The sequence below is a fragment of the Danio aesculapii genome, chromosome 4 (assembly GCF_903798145.1).
Source record: "Danio aesculapii chromosome 4, fDanAes4.1, whole genome shotgun sequence".
Lineage (NCBI taxonomy): Eukaryota > Metazoa > Chordata > Actinopteri > Cypriniformes > Danionidae > Danio > Danio aesculapii.
Genome location: NC_079438.1, coordinates 59,732,437 through 59,744,824, shown reverse-complemented (window position 1 = coordinate 59,744,824; position 12,388 = coordinate 59,732,437). Strand labels below are relative to the sequence as shown.

Genomic DNA, 12,388 nt, shown 5'->3' with positions numbered 1-12,388 from the left:
CGCAGATTTATGCAGATTTTTTGCCCATCATTGTGTGTAAATGTGTGTAAACTTATATTTATTCAGTTTTTAAATTAACTTCAGTAATATTATTGACTAATATGAAAATAATTATATGATTTATGTACAATACAGCGTGTACAGTCATATTTTCTGTCTTTTAGTAGAGATATTATATGAGAGACTTGCCTTCTTTACCGAATAAAGTGGATCTAATTGGATTTGCATTTAAACCTTAAAGGGCACCTATGGTAAAAAATCTACTTTTCAAGCTGTTTGGACAGACATATGTGCATGTATGGTGTATAGACCGTCATATTGGGCTGATATAAACACACCCAGTGCTTTTTTTTCAATTTAACAACATAAAAACGGTGGACCAATTAGAGCGGTTTTCAAATCGACTGCTACCTGACGTAGGAGAGCAGTCCCCCCGCCCACCAATATTGATTGACAGGCGCGTCATCATATCCTCAGTTTATTGATTCACGTCCGCCATTTTCAGCGTGAGTTGAAGCGATATCACTAAAGGAACACGCTAGCTCTATTTTTAGATGCAAGGCTCATTGGGCTCAACACAAGAGCAATATTCTCCACATTATCGCTCTAATCAGAATCATTGGTTGTATCTTTAGGTAGGTTTGCAAACATGTGTACTTCTCATTGAGTCTACCTTATACTTCAGCCGTTTGCATTTCTCACGATCACAGAAGCTCCCTGTGATCTTAACTAGGTGCTGCTACACCTGCGTTTTAGAATTCTGAACATCGGTTTCTATCAGGGTACACTCAACAGCGCGACGATTCGGGACACTTCATGTTTCTGCCGCGCCACAGAGAGTGTCTGGTGTGCCGCGTCGCTCAGAAGAACCATAATATTATTATTAAATCATAAAAAAGAGGTAAACTATGTGCCCTTTAAATAAAAATTAAATGACTTTTTAGTTCATATATTAATGTTTTCGTTATGATACTCCCAAAATAATTACGCTTAAATCCGCAGATTTTTAACACAATTCTGCGCAGGAATATCACAAAATGTCCACAGATTCCGTCTGGCCCTAATAATAACTCATGTTTGATTGTCACGTTAGCTTAATTTAGTTGTAATTCAGTAATGTGCACCTTTTGTAAAGCTGCTTAAAAACAATAATTCTTGTAAAAACACTATACAAATAATCTTGGATTTAATACTATATTCATATTAGGCATGGGTAGATATTGGCTTTATTATTCACGTACGAGCATGCGCAGCCAGTGGAATCTATTTGGTTCAAGACTTTCGCTCTCATTCACCTGCATTAATATCTAGACATTAAAACAGCTCGTTCTGATAGATTCATTCATTCATTTTCTTTTCAGCTTAGTCCCTTTAATAATCAGGGGTCGCCACAGTGGAATGAACCGCCAACTTATATCCAGCATATGTTTTACGCAGCGGATGCCCTTCCAGCTGCAACCCATCACTGGGAAACACCCATACACACTAATTCAAACACACACACTACGGACAATTTAACCTACCCAATTCACCTGTACCGCATGTTTTTGGACTTGTGGGGGAAACCGGAGCACCCGGAGGAAAACCCATGCAAACTACACTCAGAAATGCCAACTGACCCAGCCGAGACTCAAACCAGCGACCTTTTTGCTGTGAGGCGAACGTGCTTCCCACTACGCCCCTCGTTCTGATATAGTCTTACTATATTATCCTATATTTTATTTATAGTCGTGAACACACTTGTTTGTAGATGGAGTTTAATTGTGTTCTGCCTTTTATTATTGCTAGTCATTTCTCCATCAGGCCACTAAATCTGAAGTTTAAAACAATCGCAGAAACGAGCGCACTTCGGTATCGCAGAATTAGGTCAACACGATTCTGACAGTCCGATAACCTTGAAGATAAATATCACAGTATTGTGATCACCGCTCTAAAATATGCTCTTTTTAAATGTCTTGGTCAAATAACAACCTTTTCCTCCCATTGAACACAATATATTTTATTTTCAGAAACATTTCTAATATTTTAGAGCAGTAAAGATGTCGGGCTAAATAATTAAACTCAGTAAATGCCTTCTGCTGTCTTCATTAGTTTCAAAAGCATGGATTTCTCTACAGCGGGAAAAGGAGATGTTTCTGTTCTGTGGATCTACAGTAAAGTCACTGCACTGTTCAGCTCTACAGCAGGCTGGATGTTGCTGTAGGAGAGATGTGTTTCAGGTGTTTGCTGAATCGTGGACTTTAGATGTGGAGACTTCTTTTCTGCTGGAGATACTGTTGACCCCCAGAAAACTACATGAAATAGTTGTAAAAACACTTACATATAGGAACGGTAGAACAGAAAATTTTCTTTAAACCTTGAAACCTTGGTTATCGTCACATGCCTAATTCATATGTAGTACAATGCAATAACAATCGTTGATCATTGTGCTGCATACAAGCTGAATACAAATCAATAACTCAAATAAGATTAAAGGAATAAGCCTGTCACGGTATAGATTTATCAATACGCGATATTATTATCATTTCGGTTATACAACATTATAATAATGCTAATAGCCATAAACACTCTTAAGAGACAAATACTTTTCATTAGTAAGGCTAATTAGATGATGAAAAGGTGTAAACTTTATATCCAATTCAACTAAAGATAATATTTATATCCTAAATATAAACTTGGGGTGGCGTCGTGGCTCAGTGGTTTGAGTCCTGACTCGGCCACTTGGCGTTTCTGTGTGGAGTTTGCATGTTCTCTCCGTGTCCAAAAACATGTGCTATAGGGGAATTGATGAACTAAATTGGCCAGAGTTAATGAATGTGTGTGTGTATGGGTGTTTCCCAGTATAGGGTTGCAGCTGGAAGAGCATCCGCTGTGTAAAACATATGCTGGAATAGTTGGCGGTTCATTCTGCAGTCGTGACCTCTAATGAATAAAGGGACTATGCCGAAGGAAAATGAATGGATGAATGAAATATAAACGTTGACACTGTGAGGTAGAATGTACATGTCCTTGTAAAATGGCTTTAATGTTATTTGTGAATATATATTGCAATTGCAAAAAATGTATTGATGTTAAGTCCAAGTACTGCACTGTTAGTCAATATATTGATTATTGGGACAGGATTACAAAGCAATAAAACAACATACAATAAATGAAATATATAAAAGAAAAAGCATGCTCAAATGACTCGAGTATTGAAGGCCTTATCTGAAAGTTGAACACAAATTCAGTCGTTCACATGTGCTTTCTCTGTATATATTAACTAGTATTAATTGATCAAACTGGTTTAAAATCTGTTCAAATAATTGCAGGATTTTGTAGTCTGAATATTGCGTTTATTTAGTTTATTCCACCACAACTCTAACAGTAAATAAAGGCGTGTAAAATCAGCTGTTGAATCTAGAGCTGCATGATATCGGTAAAGTCTAACACTGCAAGGTTTTTTATATTGCGATACCAATACAGTTTCACCAGAGGAATTAACATCTCTATTAGGAAAGAATTAATAATGTTAGATGGATTGAGATGATTCTGCAGTGGGAGTTCATCTCTAGAGTATCTAATAAACAATCTATCCCTGACATGTCTTCCATGTGGTCTGTGCTATTTGCAGTGCATTTCTGTATTTGCATGTGTTTGTGAGTATTTTCATGCATAACAATCTATAAATACAATCAAAAGAAGAGACAATTAACAGCAAGTGTTTAACACAGTATTCAAGTACAGGAATTAACTGAATAAAGCTAAAATAATTCAGTAAAATGAATCATTGTTGAAGCCACAAACGGCACAGTTTCTTATGCCTGAATGTTTTTAAAATCATTATACAACACCAGGCATTAAAGACACATGCGAATGATAAAATATAATACAAACTCAACACTGCCCATCCTGTGATGTGACTATTGTGAAGGATTACATTGCGATATCACGATATATTGTGCAGCCCTAGTTGACACCATGCATTTCGACATGGAAATCTGATGAAATGCATGTTGTGTTTGAGAGTCGGCGCTGAAATGAGTGTGTTAATGAACACGATATGCTCTGCTGTGTTCTGGAGCTGGTGAATTGCGGGTAGCGCCGGACAGATCCATCATTGGCAGCTGTATAATTTCCCGGTGGTGACAGTGGTTAATGAGATCTGTCAGCTGATGAAGAATGAGCAGCTCGCCCTCATTAACTGCATCATCATCATCATCATCATCATCTCACACTCCTGCTTTAAACACTCACTGCAGATTAGCGCTCACGGTTGCATCAAAATGCGTGCGAAATTAGGGCTGCACGATATTGGGAAAATCTGGCACTGTGATATATTGTTTTTCTGCACGTATATAAATACATGTTGTTGTGATGTGAATATAATTTGAATAGCTGTATTTGGAAAGAGTGCATTAATTTAGATGGGCTGGGATGATCAAGTCTTTGCAGTGCATCTGTGTGAATTATAATAAATGACAAGCGGTAATAAATAAATAAACAGTGCTCCATGGTTTTCCAGGGAGTCTAACAGTATTCAAGTACAGAAATTGAACAATCGAGCGTAAAATAAGATGGTCTTCATAGTGTAAATAATAACAAATATATATATTTAGTAATATCTTTATTATTGAATCTTTAATGGATAATGTAGTCCTGCGATGTTACTATTGCGGATACACACATTGCAATATCGATGCTCAAACCATTTGTTGAGCAGCCCTAATTGAAGTGTACATTAAATATGGCTGATTGTCATTTGATTCATTTAAGGGCCGTTATCGTTTCAGATTATGCCCTAATGTTTCTTTCGTGGTGACCCAAAAATCATTGATTATGGTAAAACTTTAGCAGCACCAGAAGAAAGTCGCAATCTGGAAAGTACGACGTATGTGTGTGTGTGTGTTTTATTGATTGCTATTTCTTATTTCATTTCAGTCATTTAGCAGACGCTTTTGTCCACAGCATCAACATTTGATATATATGGGCTGAACAGTAAATCGTTTGAGCATCGATATTCAATTTTCACATCGCAGGATTAGATTATTCATTAAAGATTAAAAAATAAAGATATTATTAAATATTATAATCTTTAAAAATTATTTACACAACGATGACCAGATTATACATTTGATTTGTTCAATTCTTGTATTTAAATACTGTCAGACTCCCCAGAAAACCATAAAGCACTGTATATTTATTTATGTTTGCTTGTAATTTATTATAATGTGTGCTGATTGACTGCAAAGAAGAAGACTTGATCATCCCAGTCGATATTGCAGAAAAACTAAATATCACAATGTCAGATTTCTCCATTATCGTGCAGATGTGTGTGTGTGTGTATATATGTACACATATACACATACACGTGTGTGTGTGTGTGTGTGTGTATATGTCTAAAAACTCATAGTTGATCTAATCATCTCTTTCTAAAACAGAAAATAATTGGTGTTTGCACATTTAATGCTATATTAGACATTGCGTCTTGGTTTTCCTGAGCGTGTTCATCACTCAAGTGTCCATCACACATGACGAGAGCAGAAATAGAGGAGGATTAAAATAAATGAGCTGTAATCTGCTCTCTGGTCGGCTTCTCAACCTTAATGCATCTTTAAAGTGTCTCGTCATCTGCGTCTCATATAGTGCTGCTCTTATTTACACACACACACACACACACACACACACACACTGATTTAATACACTAGCTCACATGAACAATAACACACACACTCAATCTCACACACACTCTTTAAAAGTATTTATAGTTTGCATTAAGAACATGCATATATAGAGATATTTAAGAAAACATTGTAAACAGTAGTAGTAGTAAAAAATATTAAATACAAATTAAAAATAATAAATCAGAATAAACTATTTAACAATCAACAATCTTCATCTCTCTCTTACTTTATTGTTGCTTCCCTCATTGTCAGATTATTTTGCTTATTTTAAGTGAAAACTCACTTCATTTTGACTCATTTATGGAAACAAGACTATATTTTTTGCTTGTCCAGAAAATGCTTCTTGATTTAGGAATCTTTAGACATTTAGACTAGAAACAACACAAGATCACCTTTAGCAGTGAGGACTGGAGGTTTTCATTTGTTGATCTCTCCTCTGAGAAGTTTATGTAACAGGATTATGTGTCACGTCTGAGGATGAGAGAGCATCTGTTCTTCATTCAGGCTGTTAACAGGTCTTAATGCATGTCAGTTATTGTGAGCCTGGACCACAGAAACAGTCAAAAGAGTCAGTTTGTTGAAACTGAGGTTTGTACACTCCCTGACAAAAGTCTTGTGGCCTATCCAAGTTTTAGGAACAGCTAATAATAACTGGACTTCTAGTTGATGATTTGGTATCAGAAGTGTCTAATATGAAAGGTAAAGGCCTCTAGATTTTGCTTATTTGAGCACAATATAATCTGCTCATGTCTTGATGTTGACTGATGTGATTAGGACAGTAAGGTCTGACTCTGCTTAGACTAAAGTCTGCTCACTGAACCTTCAATAATGTCCAGTATAGAATATGTGCTCATGCTGCAGTGGAAACAGAATGAATATTGTGTCTGACTCCATCATGAGCTTGGAGGACTGCATCCATACATCTCTGACATGACTCAAATCACTGATTAATAAAGTCATCTGGAATGGTGAAGAAAGCCTTCTTGCAGGACTCCCAGAGTTCATCAAGAGTCTTTGTGTTCATCTTCAACGCCTCCTCCTTCATCTTACCCTAGACGTGCTCAATAATGTTTATATCTGGTGACTGGGCTGGCCAATCCTGGATCAGCTTTACCTTCTTTGCTTTCAGGAGCTTTGATGTGGAGGCTGAAGTATGAGAAGGAGCGCTATCCTGCTGGAGAATTTGCCCTCTCCTGTGGTTTGTAATGTAATGGGCAGCACAAATGTCTTGATACCTCAGGCTGTTGATGTTGATCATCCACTCTGCAGATCTCTCGCACGCCCACATACTGAATGTAACCCCAAACCATGACTTTTCCTTCACCAAACTTGACTGATTTCAGTGAGAATCTTTGCTCCATGCTGGTTCCAGTAGGTCTTCTGCAGTTTTGGTGATGATTGGGATGCAGATCAACAGATGATTCATCAGAGAAATCCACCTTCTGACACTTTTCTAAATGATCAACTTGAAGTCAAGTTAATATTTAAAGCTCTTACAACTGAGATTAACGACAAGACTATTGTCAGGAAGTGCTTATCAACCCAATGCTGGATGAATAAGCTTTCAATTCATGTGTGGTTTATTTGGGCAGTGTTTGGTGGAGATATTTGGATATCTGATATAAACAGAATATCAAAAATCACCTTTAAAGGTATCAGTATTGTTAGTTTTTAGGATATCTATAAGCTAGTGTGCTCAAACAGTGACAAAATTCACGTTTAGATGATATAAAACTGATACAAACATGTAAAGCTTGTAGTTTGTCTCTTCCACCTAAATGGATCAACACGTCTCCTCATACTTCAGTTTCTCATGAAAAATTACAACCAATCAAATGCTCTCTAGTGTCTGAAATGCCCCGCCTCTTTCTCATTGGCTGTTCATTTGATGCACTTGAGCTCAACCACTCTCGCTGGCAGAGCTGTGATAAAGCAAAAAGCTATTGGCTGTTTTTTTTTAAAGGGAGAAGCTATAATATGTCCCGCCCTCTCTTCATGTTTCAGTTGAGATTACGTCAGACATCGAATAAAAAATGCACATTTCTAAGCTCTTATATTCATATTTAATGATATATTATATAATAATATGTATTAATAATAATATAATAATAATTTAATAATCATTTATATTTAATTCAAGTTTTCTTGTATAGTACTTTTCACAATAATTATTGTTTCGAAGCAGCTTTACTAATGGTGCATTACAATCCAAATCAGAAAAGTTAAGGAGTTTATACAGGGCAGACATTATATATAAACATAATTAACCTGCATTTATTTAGTTATAGATTCCTTCTAAAAACAAAGGGGCTATGATTATAGACTTTAAAATGTCTTAAATTCACTGAAATATTGTGTTGTAGGTCGTGGTTAAAACTTAATTTCCCTTTCTCCATGTAAAGCTTCCCAGTCAACACACAATCACCAGCAATTCAACTCAATATAACCTTTAACTAGTGTTTAATCCATTAACCCGGTTTAATTATCTTCCTTAAAATAACATTAAAAGTTATTAGTGTTTTTTAGATACTCGCACTTTAAAAATATACCAGTAAATTAGCAGCTTTCTTATGATTTATGTTTTTATTTTAGTTTATTTCTGCTTTTGCATTGCATTATGGGATCTTGATCTTTCATCCAACAACTTTTAACATGTAAACACTTTTCTGCACGTGTGCAATAGTGTGCAGTGCTATATTGTGTGTGTTGATGTTGTATATTACGCTACAGAAACCTTGTAATAACACATTCTCTGTGTTTTTGCAGACTTATTCCTCTAGATATTATTTCTTATATGATTTCAAATGACTAAAATGTCAATAAAGTCACTTTGTTAAACTGTAGAGTTGAATTTAACAGCATTAAAAGTGGACAGAGCAGAGATCAACATCCCATAATGTAATTCACAACCGCAAATAAATGGAAAACTTGTGTATTTTTGTAAAAAGAAAAGTTATGTTGAAGAAAAGTGCATGTGTACAGCTAGAGTGTGCTTGTTTTGACACATTATTTAAAATATATCGCATGTCGGTGCCAGTGGTGTAGTGGTTAGTGCGTCGACACATGCACTCCGGTGCTCACGGCGACCCGAGTTCGATTCCCGTCTCGCGGTCTTATGCCGATCCTTCCCCTTTCTCTGCTCCCCATGCTTTCCTGTCAATACTCTCTACTTTCCTATACAATAAAGGTGAAAACCGCAAAAAAAATAAAATAAAATAAATAAAAAATAAAATATATCGCTAAGAAATAACCTGAAAGAAGAAATCCTTAGCGTTTAACTCTATATGCATCTGAAATTTCCTTCATGGTGGTCTTGTAAAGGTCTTTGTGGACCCTGCAGAAACCCTGATCTTTCTGAGTGCATGTACAGCATGTGTTTGACACGAGTCAGGGCTGTCACGTTCTGCACATGGCTCTGGTAGTGAGTTAATAAAGCCGGCGATTAGCGACTCTTCATTGGCTTCTTTAGCACCTGCTGTAAGATCAACGCTTAGACAAATCTTCAGTCTTATCCTGTACTGAGTCTTCATCCAGCAAACCGCTGCGTCACTGTCTGTCTGAGCGGAGCAGCGCTGATCTGTCCTCTTTATATAGACACGTGTGTGTGTGTGTGTGTGTGTGTGTGTGTGTGTGTGTGTGTTCACTGCACATGCTCTGGTCAGCTGAGGAAGAGTGTGTTCAAGACCAGCTCATGTGGGTTTTTGAAAAACATCTTGTTAGCAGTCTGAATATAGTGTACTGTCGCTTTAAGAGCCGCTCAGTTCTGTTGATGTCTTAATTTTCACGCGCCGTTTCAGTCTTAACTCTTAATGTTCAGTTATTTCTTCATAACAATCGAGGGTTATGTAATCATTATGTGCCTGGTTTTGATCTACCAGATAGCTTGAACAGCAGCTCTATTTGGAAAGAATTAATCATTAATTTAAGATTGATTCTGTAAGGGTGAGAATCATGTATAACAAATAAAAACAAACTGCAAGCAAAAATAAATATAATGGAGCAATGAAGAAGTGAAATAAACAGAAATATGGTTTTTAGGAGAGTCAAACAGTGTTCAGGTACAGACAATTGAATAATGAAATGACTTTATAGTCTATATATATTATTATATACTATATATATATATATTATTATATATTCTATATATATATATATATATATATATATATATATATATATATATATATATATATATATATATATATGGTTTATAGTCTTCATTGTATTAATTATTCTGTAAAATTATTCCTACAAATGTACTTTTCAGCGGCTGAGTGCTTTAAACTCTCTTGAAATGCCTTTAAAACACATGCAAATGCTGAAGTTTCACTCTGTTATGGTTATACTTTGGAGTTACTCTACAAATCTCATGTATCCCCAAGTGTTGTGCTGATAAACTATAATCCCAGCTCAACACTTCAGATTCAGCGATGTGACTTTTGCAGACACACACACACGCATTGCGATTATTGATGCTGAAACCATATATTGTGCAGGCCTAATTTGAGCATTAAAGCACTTATGGTTAGGCATGGGACGATGACCGTGTTCAAGGTATACAGCGGTTTGGAAAAGTCAAGGAGAAAACGTCCAGCAGAAAAGATCTCCAAAGATGCTGTTTTAAGTTGTAAAAAAAAAAAAATCTGTGTTTTTAAAACAAATGAAGACAGCAGAAATCAATCATTCATGCCTATTATTCAGCCTGACATGTTTACTGATGCTAAATATTTTAGAGTAGTAATCTCAATACCGTCATATTTTTATCTAAGGTTATTATACAAACAGAAACTTATCTTAAACTTAACCTAAACTTAACCAGGCCCTTGCCTACTCATGGTGTGTGTGTGTGTGTGTGTGTGTGTGTGTGTGTGTGTGTGTGTGTGTGTGTGTGTGTGTGTGTGTGTGTGTGTGTGTGTGTGTGTTCTGCACATCTTTTACCAATTCATTATTTGGAACTGAGCTTTGGAATGAATGTGTGCTGCTGGAAAGGGGTCGGGATATGATGCAGTGATCGTTTCATCTCTATTAATGCATCATAATAGTTGGAAGCTGAAATTGAAAGTGAATTTCAGGCCTGTGATATGTGATGTTTATGGTCAAATGTGATGTTTGTCTCATAGGTTGTGCTGGTGCGCTGGAACGAGCCCTTCCAGAAGCTGGCGACCTGCGATACTGACGGTGGGATCTTCGTCTGGATTCAGTATGAGGGTCGCTGGTCGGTGGAGCTGGTCAATGATCGCGGGGCTCAGGTGAGGTTTTTGAAAATAGCCATAGAAGCTGGCATAGCATTAAACACAAACAAACACTACATTTTTTTATAATATTACAGCCTTGTGTACTGTTCAAATTGACTACCCTTTCATTATAACCATATAATGCATGTTTATAAGCTGTCATGCCTTTGCAATCAATAAATGTGATTATAATGGAAGTCAATGTGTTGTTGAGGTTTTGAAAACATTCAAAGCATTTTCCCAGAATGAGTGTCATAATAAGATTTGTCAGCAAAATCATCCCATTTGCTGAAACACAGAGACCAAACTAAAACCAAATTAAAGCCTCAAAATCAGCCCAGAGTGGATGAAAACGACCCAACAGCACACAAGGGTTTTAATAGTTACTTGTTGTTTCTGCGCAGGTGAGCGACTTCACCTGGTCTCACGACGGGACGCAGGCTCTGATCTCGTACCGTGATGGTTTCGTGTTGGTGGGTTCGGTGAGCGGTCAGCGCCACTGGTCCTCCGAGATCAACCTGGAGAGTCAGATCACCTGCGGCATCTGGACGCCTGACGACCAGCAGGTGACTTTAAACACACATACAGCTTTGAGGAGCTCTTTGGGCAGATTTATGAGATGAGGAGTTTGTTTTGTCCCCTGTTCTGGACTTCATTTAAGGATTAGATTTGTTTCTACTAATCAATGAAGAAAGAAAAGTTGTGTGTACACTTTAGTTGTGTGTAGAGTTTTCATTATAATTGTTGTTAGTTTCATTTTAATAGTGTGGAAAACATGATTGGCCCTCATTTGAAATTCTAATTATTTATAAAAATATATATTTCCCAAGTGCTGTTTAACAGAGAGACATGTGATTAAACATAATCGTTTTAATAGCAAATTTTAATAATAATAATAATAATAATAAATCTTAATGGGGTTAATAATATTTACACATTAAATAAAACATAAATATTTGTTTGTTTATTACAGCCAAACTAAAATAAATAAGATATAAAATATAATAGGAAATACTTGAATTCTTGCATACAAAAATGTCCTTGCTCTGTTAAAAACAGTTTTCGCTCCCAAAATATGAATTTTTCAGATGCTTACAGCTCCGACATTTCCTCACAACACATAAAGATATAGAAGGAATTAAAACCCCTTCTACAATACAACAGTTTCTAAAAGATGGACATGAGACCAATAAAATAATTTCTAAAGGTTACTCAATATTCTTATCTAAGAAAACAAATGACACCTTACAGATAAAGTAGAAATGGGAGACTGAAATGAATAGAACAATTTCTCTGGATACTTGGGAGGACGTTTGCAGTGGAGTGCATTTTGTGACCAGTTCTAATATCTGGAGAAAATTTAAATGGAAGGTTATAACTAGATCTTTCAGAACTCCACACATAATTTCAAAATGGAACCCTTCCTGCTCTAACAAGTGCTGGAGAAATTGTGGTCAGAATATTGGTAACCACACTCATATTCTGTGGTCA

The 12,388-nt window shown here is 36.3% G+C and overlaps 1 protein-coding gene across 1 annotated transcript in view; it reads left to right on the top strand.

The window, feature by feature from the left end:
• Positions 1-12,388, top strand: part of tulp4a (TUB like protein 4a) — a 29,424-nt gene that overhangs the window by 1,756 nt on the left and 15,280 nt on the right. The window contains exons 3-4 of the mRNA XM_056456294.1: positions 10,784-10,917; positions 11,307-11,463. Coding sequence (XP_056312269.1) covers positions 10,784-10,917; positions 11,307-11,463 — 291 coding nt within the window. The remainder of the gene's footprint in view (positions 1-10,783; positions 10,918-11,306; positions 11,464-12,388) is intronic.